The 16,926-nt window shown below is 37.1% G+C and overlaps 1 protein-coding gene and 1 pseudogene across 3 annotated transcripts in view; both read right to left on the bottom strand.

Annotated features, from left to right (window-relative positions):
• Positions 1-16,438, bottom strand: part of LOC140506070 (aldehyde oxidase-like) — a 92,711-nt gene extending 76,273 nt beyond the window's left edge. For 2 of the 3 annotated variants that reach the window (XM_072612828.1, XM_072612830.1), the window contains exons 1-5: positions 16,119-16,424; positions 13,153-13,210; positions 8,950-9,046; positions 7,196-7,304; positions 6,365-6,491 (exon numbers count right to left, since the gene is read on the bottom strand). In XM_072612828.1, the coding sequence (XP_072468929.1) occupies positions 6,365-6,491; positions 7,196-7,304; positions 8,950-9,046; positions 13,153-13,210; positions 16,119-16,175 (448 nt within the window). In that variant the 5' untranslated portion in view covers positions 16,176-16,424. Of the gene's footprint in view, positions 1-6,364; positions 6,492-7,195; positions 7,305-8,949; positions 9,047-13,152; positions 13,211-16,118 lie in introns of all 3 variants that reach the window. The other variant, XM_072612829.1, reaches the window with a different exon arrangement.
• LOC140506072 (ubiquitin-conjugating enzyme E2 L5-like) lies at positions 5,361-5,902 on the bottom strand (annotated as a pseudogene).
• Positions 16,439-16,926: the final 488 nt, after the last annotated feature.

The following is a 16,926-nucleotide window of genomic DNA, read 5'->3' as shown; positions in this document are numbered from 1 at the left end:
ATACTGGAAGAGGAAAAAATGAAGAACACGTATTCTAACAGCTCCAATATGTTGTTCTCTAATAACAAGGGATCTACGACCTTCTCCATGTGGATTTTTTCTTCACTAGTTCAAGTCACAATCAGAAAATCAAAGGATTATAGTTTTACAGCTGGTGGGGAGTTCAGGGTCTAGTCCAGGGGTGGGAAATCTGTAACCTCAAGGTCATATGTGGCCCTCTAGGTCCTCAAGTCCAGCCCTTTGACTGAATCCAAACTTGGACTTAGTCAAAAAGGCCTCACCTAAGGACCTAGAAGGCTACATGTGGCCTTAAGCCTACAGGTTCCCACCCTTGGCTTAGTCCAACCTCTTCTTTTTTACAGAGGAAAAAAATGGAGCCACTAAATGGCTTGCCCTGAGTCACACAGTAAGTGTTAGAGCCAAGTAATCCATCTATGGCTCCTAGTTTTGTAAGATTCTTGTCTAAGCCTTTCAATAAATCTTCATACCCAGGATATGCCCAACATACCAGAGGCCTGCCTACAAATCTTTTACCATTTGATAGATATCACTTCTCTCAGTACATGACTAACTGACCTCCTTTTCCAGTCATAAATTAACTTGGATCACAGACTTACAGAATTTCAGATTTGGAAGTGACTTCAGCAACCATCTGATCCAACTCATACTCAAAAAGAATCCCTGTCACATTCTTGACAAGTGGTTATCCATTCTCTGTCTTAAGACCTTCAATAAGGGGCCATCTACTACTTCCTGAGGCAGCCCATTCCACTTTAATAGCTAACATTTCTATAGCTAGCATGTATATGGTGCTTACTATGTACCAGGTACTGTGCCAAACACTCTACCATTATTATGTCATTTGATCCTCAGAATAATCCTGGGAGGTAAGTGCTATTATGATCCCCATTTTACAGATGAGGAAACTGAGGCCAACAGAGGTTAAGTGACTTGCCCAACTAGTAAACATCTAAGCCTAAAATTGAACTTTGGTCGCCCTGACTCCAAGCCCAGTTTTCTACTTGCTGTGTCACCCAGTTGCCAGTTCTCGTTGTTGGAAGTCTTTTTCAACATTCAATCTTAATTTGCCTCTTTGCAATATCCAGCTGAACCTGTGGCACTAGACAGAAAATTCCTTTCCCTCTTGTATATGACCACCCTTCAAATATTTGAAGACAATGACCCTGTCTCCCCTTCAGTCTTCTCCAAGAAAAATATCCCTTTGACTGATCCTCTCATATGACATAGACTTAAGGTCCTTCACTTTCTTGCTCATATTCTTCCATATGCCCTGTGACTTAGTAGGGATTAAGTCCTTTATACAGCTCTAGATGAAATATCACTGGATTTTCAGTCTTGTGGATATGAATACTCTTTCTAATGAGGCAGATCAAAATCTAGCCATACTTTCTTGACCTCTACATGTCCTTCCATAAATCCTCTATGGAAAGGTTCATCCAGTTTTCTAGGGGAGTCTTCTCAACATGCAAGCTTAATCTTTTTTGTGTCATAGGCCCCTTTGGCTGTCTGGTGAAGCCAATGGACCCCTTCTCCAAATATTTTTAAATGCATAAAACACATGTGTCTATAAAGGAAATGAATTATAATAAAATCCAGTTATTAAATAAATGTCATCAAAATATTTTAATAACAAGTTCACAGACCCTAGATTAAGAATCTCTGCTTTCGATTCTGTGCCATTACATGGCTACCAATGGAAATCATGGGCAAGTCAACAGCAATAAATTCGGTAAATGAATTTAAGGCCCTTCAAAATCTTTCTCCAGTTTACTTTTTTGAGCCTTCCTTAATATTATTACCTTTCGTTCACTAACTGTTTTAGCCAAACTGGACCACTAACAGTTCTCGAAACTCCATTCTATCTCCCACTTCTTTACATTTCCTCCAGTCATCTCCAATACCTAGAGTGCCATTAAAGACAGAGTACTGGGCTTGCAATCTTGAAGACTTGGGTTTTCATCTGGCCTCTGGTGCTGACTAGTTCAGTGACCCTGAGCAAGTCACTTAATCTCTATCTACCACAGACATTTCTCTCAGCTACTAAGTTTTAGGCTAAATAACCTATGACTGACAATCATACATCTCCTGATGTCTCTTTTATGATGCTTTCAGTGTGCAGTTTTTGACGGGAATATACTTCAGGTAACTTAGATCAACCATATCACCCCAATGCACTCTGATCATGGTATTCCATTATTTTGAGTCCCATGGTACAACTAGAAGAATATTGAAGTTAAAAAGGATGGATCTTTGTTTCAGAGAAAAGCTTGGGGTTATTAAAAACACTGCACAACTTCTTGAATGCAAATCAGCTCTTTCCTATTCATTCCAGGTCTATTCATTGTCCATCTAGAGAAAAGATTCTTAACCTGAAGTCTATGGATTCATTTTTAAAAATATTTTGATAATTGCATTTCAACGTAATTTCTTTCCTTTACTATCTTATATATTTTATTCATTTTATGCAAAGACATTTTTTTGAGAAGAGGTCTGTAGACTTTAGCAAACTGCCGAAGGGGTCTAGAGATTACAAAAAAGGTTAAGAATCCCTAATCTAGAGTATCTGTCCAAGATTTTTGTACTGAAGGACCAACTTTATGTGCTACCATCCAAATACACATCGTAGTCTGGACAAGAGACATTCTTGTTTTTCCAATACAGATAGATTTGGGTTATTGAGAATTTATTCTAGGAGACACTACAGTGTGTCTGGACTTGACGTAATCTGTACAATTCCATACATTAATGGGATAATCTGAAGGACATCATCATCTATAAGGAATTCCTCTTCCATTTGGATTTTGCCTAATTCCATGACAGTGGCATATGCCTTCTGTGAGCAGAGATCTCCCTAATAGAATTTTATGTTAAGTATGTTACCTCTGCTGCATTTTTCAAGGACTCATATGATCTTTCATATGCATTGGAGGCACATTATTGGAGTAAAGCTTTTAAGGTGCTACTTTGCTCTACAGAATCAAATGATTTTTAATAGTCAACAACAAAAAAAGACAGTGGGATATTACAATCTCACTTTTTTACCTTTCAATTATTTCTGTGACTATAAAGTTGTTGTGTGGTCAGATACAGAATATCATTTATGAAAACCTGTCTTTCCTTCTCATACATGCATCAATATATGTATAGATCATTCTCAAGATTTTTCTTTACTTATGAGAAATTAGGCATATGGTTCAGTACTGATATTTCCTCAGTCTTTTATTTAATATCATAACTGTCTGTGATTTTTTTTTCCTCACAGTCTTTGGAGTCATCCCTTCTTCTTTATATTTTTTAGCACCAATTCCTCGGTGTCCTCAAAACTGCATAATTTTCAAGATGGATCTTCTTCTCTGGGTACAGCTAATCTAGTCTACTTGTTCTTCCCATCTTTGTTGTTTCAAGAGCCATTTTCACTTTCTCCTGAGCACATTGGGAACTAGGATGCTAGCATCTAACCTTGGTGGTTCCATCGTCATTGGTGGAGGAAAGAGTTTTATGCGGAGATCATGAAAGCTTTTTTTCACTTTCTGCCCACCCATGGTTCTTCCAGTTCCTTCCTTCATTGTTCTAGGATGATGTAGTTTAATTAGATCGCTCATCAAACTTTTGATACACCCTTTTTCTACTCTCTATTATTTCTTGCTGTTTCTATGAAGCAATATAATTCATGATGTTCCACCATCCTCTTTCAGAAAATGCTACAAATGAACCATGTACTGCCAAAGGCTACTAGGACTTCTAATTTAGCAAGGATAAATTGCTTACTTTTATGATACTCTATGAACCTTATCATCATTAGGAGTCATAGACATTATTTAATTAAAAAGAAAGCCTGCGAATGGTTCTGCTATGTATTCATCTTAAAAATAAAAATAAAAATAAAAAGGGAAGAGAAGAGAAGATTAAGGGATATGATATCACAAAATCAGGATACATAATTAGACATCCTACAAACAAGGGGGGTGCTAACACTTGAACCTTACCTCTCATCTGAGCTGATCAAAAGAAGATACACACATGGTTGAATGCAAAAAGTATATTTACTCCAAAGGGAAATAGGAAAGAAAGTGAAGAATGGAGAAGAAGATATTATAGAGAGGGTAGGTTAAGTGAGGGATTAGTCCTAAGCAAATGTATCCTTAAAATGTACAAAAATATTTATCACTTTCTTAGGGATAGCAAAGTATGGGAATCTGAGAATATTTCCATAAGTTAGAGAATGATTGAATAAGTTATGGTATATACACACATATATACCTATATCCATATAGAATACTATTGGGCTGTAGGAAATGATGAAGTAAAAAAAAACTTTTAAGAACTGATTCAGAGTGCAACAAACAGAACCAAGATAACAATTTATACAAATTCAACAATATGGTAAAGACAAACTACTTTGAAAAAATTAGAAACTCTGATCAGTATAATAAACAATCATGATTACAGACAGCTAATGATAAATCTATGCCATATGCTTCTTGATAGAAAGTTAAAGAATTCAGAGTGTAGAATGAGAAATACAAATTTTTGGACAAGGCCAATACAAAATTTTGTTTTGATTGACTATGCATGTTTGTAACCAGTTTTGTTTTTCTTTCATTCTCAGCGGTGGAGGAGAGTGACTTTAGGTTGAGAAAAAAAGGGAAATTTTTGCTGATTAAAAAGATAATGTAATTCTTTAAAAAAAAAATGTAGAAAGTAAATTCTACAAGTTAATATCAGGTAGTGGTATCTATTAATTTTCCAAATAATCCTGTTTTGTGGGATATATGAAATATACTGCTCTGGAACCAAGAGAATGTTGTACATAGTCACAGTAATAGTGTATGATGGAGAACTGTAAATGACTTAGTTATTCTCAGCAATACAAATGATCCAAGACAATCCCAAAGGAGTTGGAATGAAGCATGTTGTCCACCTCCAGGGAAAGAACTGATACTGTCTGAATATAGACCAAATCATGCTATTTTCTCTATTCTTTCTTTCCTTCCTTTCTTCCTTTTATCTTTTCTTCCTTCCTCATTCTATCCCTCCTTCCTTCTTCCTTTCCTTCCTTCCTTAATTTCTTCCTTTTTTTAAGTCTTCTTGTACAAAATGATTAATATGAAAATGTTTTACATGACTGCACATGTATTATACTATATTTGATTGCTTACCATCTCAAAGGCTAGAGGAGAGAGGGAAAGAGGGGTAGAATTTGGAACTCAAAACTCAACTTTTTTAAATTTTTTAAAAATTGTATTAGCATGTAATTGGGGGGAATCAAATATTAGTTTAAAAAAAATGTACTGCTCTGAGTCTCCAGTCGTACTTATTGGAATTAATCATGGAAAATTTTAGTCCATGGGTCACTTTTCTCCATAGTTCTTTGTAAACACTTCAAAATTCTTATAGAATTTTTTGTACTTATTAGAAGATTCTTCAGTTAGGTCTGTCCAATGCAGAAAACCATACTGGAAGGGGCGGGTCATTTGCCAGTGCTATGAGAGAACTGAAGGACGAGTTGGTTTGAGTTTCTGGTTTCCAGATTTTAGCACTTTTTAGAGGGAGATTTACCTTTTCCTTCAATGTTAATGAATGTGACCCTAGGTAGTGTGAAAGGATAGCCTAGTGTGAAGCTGATTTTGATTCTGAAGGCTCCCTTATCAGTTATGATAAAGTCAATAAATTAGTTTCATCAACCTGGATTTAAATACAGGTTTTTCATCTCACAGTTTCAGATTTCTTCCAGCAACTTCATCAGCCTCCTGCTGGTCACAATTTTAGGTCTAATTCTCATTTTTATATGAACAGCATGTTAAAGCAGCCTGAACTTCCTTCAATTATGTAACATAGCTTTGAAGTTTTAGTCTTTTTTCTATTTTGCTATTAATGTATTTTTCTTTGCTCTCACATGTTGCTGATCTAACTGAACACTGGAAATTGATTCAAAATGACTATTACTTTGGTCATTTCTTATCTGATTAGATTATTCAATTTTATTTTTATAAAGTTATTTTATACCTCTCACACTTAGTACCTCTTGATTGAAGAAAGTATTCATGACATATAAGCATTAAGTATCTTTGTATAAGTGTTTGAACGTTTTCATTCCTTAATCCTGAGAAACATTTTCTAACATATTTTTCACTATCCTCTCTTATGCTCACCTTTGCACTGATATCATCAAATTAAAAAGCAGGTGATGACTTAGTTAGGATGGTCTTATTAAGTTCTTCATAGAATTTCTCTAGTTCCCTGTCTTCTGCAACTAAGATGTACAAGGTACAGACAATAGGTCAGATTCAGACTGAGCTATTTCTTGAAAAATAGTCTTGAAGAAAATTGAATTAATACCTACCTCCAAGAGCTTCCATTAACTGATCCATGGAGGGCTTTGGAATGTTTCTCAAAAGAGAGTACAGAGACATCACCATTCCAGGACTACAGAATCCACACTGAGTCCCGTGGCATTTGGCAATTCTTTCCTAGAATAACAGACAACAGTGAGAACTGAGAGTGTGATTACTAGTTCACAAATACTCACCAATACAAACACTCTATTAGCACTCTAATAGTCACAACACAAGTTACTGTCATTGGAAGAAGTTTAATCAGAATAGCTGCATCATCCTTTATACACAAACATGCTACTACTGATTCACGGTCTGTAAGAAGTGAACTTTGATATGTTCTTCATTAAGCAGAATTGGGGGTTCAATCTGGCTGTAGGTCTTTTTCCTATGCAGAGCGATTTGGCTTATATGTAAATAAACAGTGCAGTGGATAGAGTACTGGAGTTGGAGTCAGGAAGACCTGAGTTCAAATCTTGCTTCTTGCTTTAAGTTACATAGATAATAAGTGACAAAATGAGCATTTTAACCCAGGTGTGTGGATGGAAAGGTAGATAGATTGGTCATGTATTGAGAATGAAAGAGAAAAGACAGACTAACCAGGTGGTACATTGGATAACTCATTATCTGAAAGGAGCAAAAGGAAGGCCTCTGATGCATTGAGTAGATCCTCTATGGAAAATTTGTAGAAATGAAAGAGACAAGAATCACAAGGGCTAAGAAAGCATGGTAGGATTTAATGAAAGGAGCATCTGAAGCATCAGAACCATGACTTTATGAAAGTATCAAAGCACCAATGGTGGAAGAAGAAACAACAAATATGTTCTATAAACTCTCACCTGCACCGGATGAATCCTTCTTTGGGTGTTCCCTATGCCTTCTACTGTGGTGACAGCAGCCCCAAACAGAGAGCATATGGGAAGCAGGCAGGCATTGGCAGAATAATGTCTTCAGAACATAAAAGAGAAAAATAAACCAACTAGCCTTCTGTGAACAATTAGACAATTATTTTAATTGCTTTATGTGGGTGGAGTTGCTAACCAAATTCTACTCACAAAGTAATATTTTTCTAGCTATGCTTTCCCCTGCCTTTATTCATTTCATTTGCCCTTTGAGCAGGTACCTAGACATCATCATATTATAAATAGCTTACAATGATGTCAGTTTCTGACCAGTCAACCTTGCACAGTCATTGTTTTGACCCATTTTCATCTCCAACTTCTGGTCAAAGGAGTAGGTACAGAGAAAATGGGCCAATAATATAATTTCAGCATTATTTTCCTTGCAGTAGATGAGCTGATTGATATGTCTAGCCCAACAGTGACAACAAGAACAAAGATGTAGCAATAGAAAGATGAACATTTCCATTCTAAAAGGGATGAAGATTACTGATAGACATCCTCAGGGGACATGATAAATAGACCAAAAACTTACAAAAATAGTTTCAGAACAAGTAGATATTAATATACTCAGCAATAGTAAAGGCTGATAGTAAGAACATCATTAAATTTCTCAAATATAATCATAAGTGGCTTATATCTGGATGGAAAACATAAAGTAACTAAGATCCAAAAATGGAACAAAAAGGTCTCCGGGTAACATTTGCATGAACTCAGTCAACAACATGTTGAGCAGTCTTTAAAAAGGCTGAGTCATGTAGATATGTTTGTGGAAACAGAGGGATTTGTGATAGCAATTCAGGTCATTGCCCCCCAAAATTATGGGAAGGTTATCCTTAAAGAGAATAGATTTCACAATCAGTGTAGATTATGCAAGGAAATGAAAGAGAATATGCAACAAATTACTTTGGCTACAAAAGTTTAGTAGTTACTGAATACCTAGCAAAACATGACCTGACTTAGGGTTGGGACAGAATCAGAGGCATTTAGGGTTAGAATCAGACAGCCAGAACAAATCACCAGATTACAATCATAGAACTCGAAACATTCTAGAAAACACAACCAACAGACTTGACAGGAGTCAAACCATTATTCCAGATCAAACTCTTGCTCACAATTGCCTAGACATGACATTGAGTCAAAATTAAGAACATTGGTTTAAATAGATGCCACTATCCCAAATATCCATAATTTTGAAGTTACATGAAACAAAAACCTGACCTAGCCGATGAAAATCACATTAGGAGCAGGATGAGGTACATATTATTGTTGCTGGTGTCCTGTCTGCTACTGAAGTGGTACTGAGGAAATTTTCAGAGAGCTTACAATGGATGAGCTTATGTCCTAATTTATTGTTATTCAGTCATTTTCAGTCATATTTGGCTTTTTGCAAGCCCATTTTGGATTTTCTTGGCAGAGATACTGGAGTATTTTACCATTTCCTTCTGGAAATTAATGTGGAAACTAAGGCAAACAGGGTCACACAGCTGGGAAGTGTCTGAGGCCAGATTTGATCTCAGGAAGATGTCTGGCACTATTCACTGGACCCACCTAGTTGCTTGCAAACTTTTAAGTACTATGCAAATGTCAATTTTTATAATTTCTACTATCATAGCCCTATATATCTATGACAGAATAAAAGTTCCAAATGATAAAAGTTAACTCATCATTTTCAGGACCCTGAGGAAGGATACCTTATCTTCTTAGTTCCTGGGTCATATCTTGATATCATCACCGTGCAAGCTCCGCAGCCACCTCCTCCACAGCCATATTTTGTCCCTGTCAGACGGACTTGAAAGGCAGTAGTCAAAGGAAACCTTTTTCTGATGTTTTTCTCTGAATTATTTCACTAAATTCTGACTAAAACAAATTTTTCTATGCAGTCCTCTAGTGGTGGAAATTCAAGAGGCTTAACTTTGAGGGTGAAAAAAAGGTTTCTTGGTTGCTATTAACTGGTAACAGACTATATGATAAACTTTTGATTATCTTTCTGACTCAATTAGAGTCTCCTCTTTCTCTGCAGTTCAGTCCCAGGAAGCTGGTAAGCAGTAATATTAGGCTGGGAGAGGGGAAAGCCTATGGTATTTGATCATCTGATTTTGGATGTGTTTGAGCCTTAAGCTATGTGTCTGTAACTTTGTCCCAAAGACAAATAAATATAAGAGGTTTTACTGTTTGTTGTTTATCTCAACCCCCAGAAGGAGAAAATCAAATCAACATCTCAACCAGGGGTCTACAGGGGAAGATATCATTGCTATCTACCTAACATTCTTTGGCTATTGCAAACTGTCACCCTCTCCTAAATACTGTCAAGGGATGCCTAGGTGGAAACAGCATCCTGCTGCTACTGCTCCAGACTCTTTCAATCTCGTTCATATCAGCCCTACTCCAGAAATCTAAAATGGCTCTGCCTTTCCCTCCTGATGTATCCTCTAGAACCCTCCTCTATTATTAGCCAACTTCTTTTCATCTTAGATCTTTTCCTATCACACACCTTTAACGTCCTTGCACTCACAAAACCTGACTGTCTTCATTCCCAGCTCCCACTCCCAGAAGACACTGCATTCCTAGCCATGCTCTCTAAGACTGGATGTACCTTCTACCATCCTGCTTCACTTCCTCATGTTCAAGCAAAGGACCAGGAGAAGAGCAAATATAATCCTTGCTCTTCAGTGTGACTTCGAGACCCTCATTCTGCTGCAACCTTACTCAGGGACTTCTCTCCCTCTCAATTTCATTCCATTCATTTTTATCACCCAGTCCACAGTCTAGCTGCTATTATTTCCCAGACCCCTCTCCCTCTTTCTCAAGGAGTGCAGCACCTGGTCCACAATTTTCCAGACCATCTCAGCAATTCCCTTCCTATACAGGGATTTCAATATATGTTGCTATCTCCTCAAAGACCATGGTCTCCTAGTTCATTATCCTCCTAACTCATAATCTATACCCTCACTCCTAGTACCTAGTACAGTACACTTCACAGATACATAATAAGTGCCTGATGAATTCAAATCAATTTTTACCTACAATATTTCTGTCTGTGATATAATTGATAGGTGAGAACGGACTGACTATATAGTGCTATTTTAAAAAAAAAAATTCAAGGACATTCACATACATTTTTCTGTATCCACAGAGTAGTTTCATCAAAAAGATTTTTTTTTAAGTTGACATGAGAATAGGGAGTAATTTTAAAGCTCATGCCATTAAATGAAAAAGCAATCTTCCTCACTCTCTTCTTTATTCTACTGTTTTCTTTTTTAAAAAAACTTTTTTAGTCATATCTTTTGTTTTTAGGACATTTTCATTTTCAAACAGATCATTCCAGGTCCTCTACTCAAAGAGCTCTCCCTTAGCACACAAACTTTAAAATACTGGGGTAGGCAGAAGTAGTTCACTGTAACTAATCAACAACTCAATTGTGTCTGAGAGGATATACAATATTACAAACCCATCATCCACTACCTCTGAAAATATGAAAAAGAGGTCCATTTTTTTCAGTTCTTTGAAATTAAGCTTGGTCATTATAATGTTGTTCAATTTAAGCAGTTTGTTTTGATTGAGAATATTTTTGCACATTTCAAAAGCCATCCACATCAAATAGTACTGTAAATACAAATCTCACTTTCTTCTTTAGAATCTATTCCCCAATTTTCTTCCCCCTTTCCCCTTATGAAGATATTTTATTCTCTTCCTGGTCTCATTTTCATGAATAGTTCTCTTGCACATTTTTAAAATAATGTTTCTCAATTCTAAAATATTGACGAGTGTGTCCTCTGTAATTCATTGCTTTAATTCTCATAGCTCTAGTCATCTGAGGCATTTGTGGTCTCCTTTGTTCCACTTCGCACATCTCGAGCAGCGTCAAAGACAGAACTAGAACCTTGGTGGATGGATGGAACAAGAATTTATTGAGCACCTACTGTTTACCAGAAACCATGCTAAGCCTTTTACAAATATGACCTCATTTGATCCTACAACAACCCTAAGAGGTAGGTGCAGTTATTACCCCAATTTTACTATTGAGGAAACTAAGACATACAAAGGGTTACATTACTTACTTATCCAGGGTCACACAGCCAGTAAGTGTTTGAGGCCAGCTTTGAACTCTAAGCCCTGTGTCTATTCACTGTGCCACCTAATTGTGGAATGGAGATGTCCCAGGACTGTTTCTATGAATTATGGTTTTAAAATGAGAATGAAGTTTACAGAGCATTTTTTGAAAAACAGCTTTGTAAGGTAAGGTAAGTGATGCAAGTCCACAGATGAAGAAATCGAGCTTCTCAAAGTTTAAGTGACTTGTTAATGGTCTTGCCTACAGTGATCTAATGAGTTAATAAGTTTCTAATATGGGATTCAGATCTAGGTCTTCTGAAGCTGAAGCAGTCTTCCACTCAGCCTAGGAGATCACTAATGAAGTTGAAAGAACACTAGAGTCAGAGAACCTGGGAGTGAATCCTCACCTTCTTATTTACTACCCCATATGACCTTGAGCAAGTGACTTGACCTCTGTGACCCTCAGTATTTTCCTCTGTATAATGCCATCTAGGACTTTTCTAGCTATAAATCTCTGGTCCTTTAATCCAAGTCCAATCCCCATATTATACAGATGACTTGCCAAAGTCACACAGCAAGTTATCATTATTTGTTGATAGATGACTGTGTTCTTCCTCTTTATACACTATCCCTCCACTGATGCAGGAAGAAAGTCTGCCTATCCTTAAAGCCCAATTCCAGTGTCGCCTCCTATATGAAATCTTCCTTGAATGTCTCCATCAGTAACATATTCTGCCCTTTTGAGCTTCCCAAAGCACCTGGATTCAAATCCTACCTCTGCTTTTTACTACCTTTGTTACCTTGGGCAAGTCACTTAACATTTCTCCATCTCAGTTTCCTCATCTGTAAAATGAGAGCCTTGGACTAGATTACTTCTAAAGTCCTTTCCAGTTCTAAATCTAAGCTCCAGTGTACACATAAGGTTTTCATTCTGTACCACTGTATTTCATTTATTCTGTATTGTTTTGCACTATAAGTTGTATCCCTCTACACAACTATGATCTTCATATGGATAAGACTATGCCTTATTTAAACTTTGTATCTTCCAAGTACTCAAGACAATGCTCTGAATACAGTAGATGGTTAATAAATGTATGACAAATTGAAATGAACCCATCAGACATTTTTTGTGTGCTTTTGAAAGAGCCTGGAAAATTACTGAAAATTGGCCCAAGGATTTGCTGTTGGATTTTTCTACCACCATACAACTTACAAGGGTGAAATGGAGACTTTTAAGTTTACAAGTTGGGGGACTGATCCACAAGGGTAGTCACTAAGAGAAGGAGGAAAGTAGCCCTCAAGAGAAGAGAAAGCTTGCAGCCTGGAAGTGGGATGTTGTTATTCAGATCACAGGATCTTAGATTTAGACTGCAAGATATCTTGGAGGCCATCCAATCTAACCTTCTCATTTTACTGATGAGAAAGCCTAGGCCTAGAGAAGTTAAGTGACATTCCCAGGATCACATAGCTATTAAGTGTCTGATGCAGGTCAGGTCAGGAGGTACATCAAGAGAAGACATCAAAGCCCCTGAAACAAGGTAGATGTGTTATACATGTGTAGGCCTGCCATGTTCTGTCTCTGTACTTGCTCACCCTCTCCACTGATCGTATATATATTTTTGGGAAAATGTACTTTAAGTGTATCTGGCAGAATGTTCAATTATAAAATTTCTTATTACAATGTTTCAACCTACAAGTCTGAGACAGCTGACACAGGGGAGGTGGGAGGGTAATACCAGAGGATTGCTACCAATTTTTTTAAGTGCTTGATGTAAAACTATGTCAAATGAGTTATTTCAATTACAAACAAACACAGAGACACAGATGGAATGAAAGGATACGTTTCTTCCTCAAGTATGGCAATAGCATTGTTTCAGGATCCACATTCTTCTCTGTTACCTGAACCGAGAAGAAAAAATAGAGATTTATGTTAAAACATTGATCCAGGGTCACAGATTGCTAGATCATTTGCTAGAAGAAAAAAGCTTTTAAGTTATTCTGAGACACAACTTTTCAAGGGAAGCAATACCCACTTTGGTATCTGCTCTGGGGGAGCAAAAGTTTGAATCAAAGTTTCATTTGGGTAAGGAGACAATATGGCAGCTGGGACATTGAAGGAATTCACAAGTATTGGTTTAATTAAATAGAATATAAGATATTGGAATTAATTATGTAGTTAATGTTCCTGGTGCATCCAGGTAATATCCACATAATTCTTTTCCCTCCCCTACTATTGCATTCTTGAGAGCTTCCCATTTCTCCTGGGTTGATTCCCGCTGCTGAATATTAGTTCATGGGATCATACCTATCCTTCTCTGAATCCTTTGAAATCTGCTCTCCCAAAATAACTCATATTTACATTTTACTTTAACATTTGGAAAGAGTTGACAGCCTGTTGGCTGTTGAGGGGGCTCAATCTTGCCTCTGAGACACGTGACTATTTGGAACAGTTAACCTGTCTGAATCTCCAGAGATTCTCAGATACCAGTTCTTAACTCAAATCCATCAGTAGATTTCAAGGAGTCCATTAACTTAGAGGAGGAAATAATGACAAATTAATTTTCACTACTCTCTAAGTGAAATTTAGTATTTCTTCCAATTATCACTTTTAAAAATATCATGCTGAGAAGGGGTTCATAGGTTTCACCAGATTTTCAAAGGGGTCTGTGACACAAAACAAGGGTTAATAACTATTGCTCTTAAGACTTATTGACTGAATTTTAAAGTAGATGTCTGCCATTTATGGGATTCCCATACCAATGACATTGTATCTATCAATAATAATTAACATGGAGGTAGGAATTTCTATTAGAAACTGTACTTGCCAATTTAATCAAGGGGAATGATAACTATTTTTAAAATTAGCTTTAATAAGAATTATAATCTTATAAGAAGAAATTTATCTTTATAATAAGAATAAAAAAGAAACTGTTTCCTTTCCAAATAATTTGATTAAATTCCAAGAGACTGAAGCAACTAGGTAGAACAGTGGGTAGTGCTTTGGACCTGAAGTGAGAAAGAACTGAACTCATATCTGACATCAGACATTCACTGTGTGACTCTGAACAATTCACTTAACTCTGTCTGTCTGAGCTTCCTCCTCTGTAAAACAGAGATGATAATAGCACTTACCTGCCAGGGAGGTTGGGAGGGGGGGGGCAAAATGAGATAATATTTATAAAATGCTTTGCAAACTTTAAAGTGCCATATAAATTGAGCACTTTATATAATTAGGTATATAATTATATAACTTTATATTTTATGTAATTATATAATTTAATTATAATTTATAAATATAATATATAATTATATTTACATATTATATTTATATATATAAATATAATATATAATTATATTTACATATATAAATATAATTAGGTATTACTAGCCTTGAATCTACTTTATATATTTACTTTGAAAATCAACATTACATAAAAATCTTGCCACCTAAATGTAGTACAATGCCCTACAAGAACAGTTTGGGGGAAGGTAATGGCATGTAAAGCATAATATAGTAGGCTACTATAGGATAAGTCAGACTATCAGTTAAAGACTTGATAGTTGATTTAGAGGAGTCACTTAAACCTTTCTGTGACTCAGTTTCCCCCTTCATAAAGTAGAGCAATAATTCCTGAGACTGGTCTTAAACACAGTAACTGATCATTCCAATAAGGTTCCTTCTACTGATACCTTCCCTGCATTCCCTGAAAGTGCTCATTTCACTGAATCACACTGGAGTTCCCAACAATCAAAAATCTAATTTAGTTAATCAATAAGATGTCTCCTTCTAAAAAGACAGATAGTAAATTAGCAAATATGACAAAAGATGGAAGAGTTCAATGGTTGGAGGCACTGCATAAAGACAGCCTCTCCTGCTGGAGCTGTAAATTGGTCTAACCATTCTGGTAAGCAATTTGAAATTATATTAAGAAAGTAACTAAAATATTCATCCTCTTTTACCCAGACATCCCCCTGCTTAGGCATATACTCCAAGAAAGTCAAAGACAGTAAGGTCTCATATACACTTAAACATTCATAGCAACCCTTTGGGCTGAGAATTAGAAATAATGAAGATGCTGGAGAGTTCCTAGACCATAACAAATATAATGGAATAGTACAGTACTATAAGAAATGAAGCATATGGAAAACTCAGTGACGTCTTTGGAGATATATACAAACTGATACAGAGGAAAGTAGGAACGAGGAAAACAACACACATTTCAACTATGACAACTCAACTGGAAAGAACTACCAGAAAAAAAAAATCTCACACTGAAGGCTTTGTAAATATTACCAAGTTTGGCCCCAGTGAGGATATTAAGAAATCCACCTCCCTCTCTTCTTATTTTTGGGTGGAGTAGGGGAGAGACTCTGGGTAGATATGGAACATTCCATTAACTGTCACACTTAGTATGTTGGCTAGTTGTGCTGAACTGCTTTTTTTTTAATTCTGTTACAAAGGAAAGGAATTATATTGAAATCTGGTTATCTGTATATCAATAGGCGTACATGGATCTAGTTCTCTACCCTATCAATGGAGATATAGATCTGTATAGGTAACTTGGTGGCACCCTAGTGAGCCAGGAAAACTTCAGTTCAAATCCAGCCTTAGTAGCGGTGCGATCTGGACAAATCTGTCTGCCTCAGCTATGGTTATCCCCTCAGGGGTAACAGTCACCTAACTTCTCTGGTTGCAGGGATCTTTGTAATGTGCCTAGCACATGACAGGCATTTTATAAATATTTATCCCTACTTCTTTCCTTCCCGTCTTCAAACATATGGTCAAGTCCACCTTCAGTGAACTCACCTTTCTGCCATTCACATAGAAGAGCAGTTCTGATGGTCCGTTTAAGGAGAAAGACATGATGGCAAATGAACGCACTGGTCAGCTAGGTCTGGTAAAAAGTTCACAGAAACCTTGGCAGGCTCCGGGCGCTGCCAGTCAGCGGACAGCAGCTCAACACAACTGACCCAGGCAAGGCTCCAGACTGCACCTGGGAAGTTCCGATTGTCCGCCCCGCCCCAGTTTTCTCTGACCTAGGCTGGACAGAGAGTTTCGATGTGTGCCCCCAACCCCTCCCTTTCTCCCAGTAGCATTTTAGAAGAAAAAGCCTCCTTTCTTTTCCCTTGCTCCTCCCTCTTTCCCCCTTTAATTCCCCAAGCCACTCTCAGTGACTTTCCCTCCCTCTTGCCTTTTCTCCTCCTTCTCTCTCGCCCTCTCCACCCCTTTCCCCCGCTCCCTGTCCTCTCTCTTCCCCCTCCCGCCTCTGGTCTCCCCCTCCACTCTAAGGCCTGAATTTTATTTTCTTACCCAGAGGATTTTCAAATGGTACACAGATTTAAGTAGTCTAAAGACCTGATTAGGCCTGCTTTTAAAAATTCAACCCAAAACAAACAAGCAAAAAACATGAAAAGTCAGCCCACGTTGTCGCCAGAGTATATAAAAGGAGAACTTTAAGAAAATTGTCTAATTACTTTTACCCAGTGATACTTTTCCTCCGAAATCCATAGCACGTATTGTTTTAACGGGCAATCTATGATAAGGACCGTAAAGTCCTTGAGAAGCCGAAGTGTATGTGTCTGTGCGTGTGTCTGTGCGTGTGTCCATGTATATG

This window comes from Notamacropus eugenii, chromosome 5 (assembly GCF_028372415.1).
Source record: "Notamacropus eugenii isolate mMacEug1 chromosome 5, mMacEug1.pri_v2, whole genome shotgun sequence".
NCBI classification, from domain to species: Eukaryota; Metazoa; Chordata; class Mammalia; order Diprotodontia; family Macropodidae; genus Notamacropus; species Notamacropus eugenii.
This window is presented reverse-complemented; position numbering and strand designations above follow the sequence as displayed.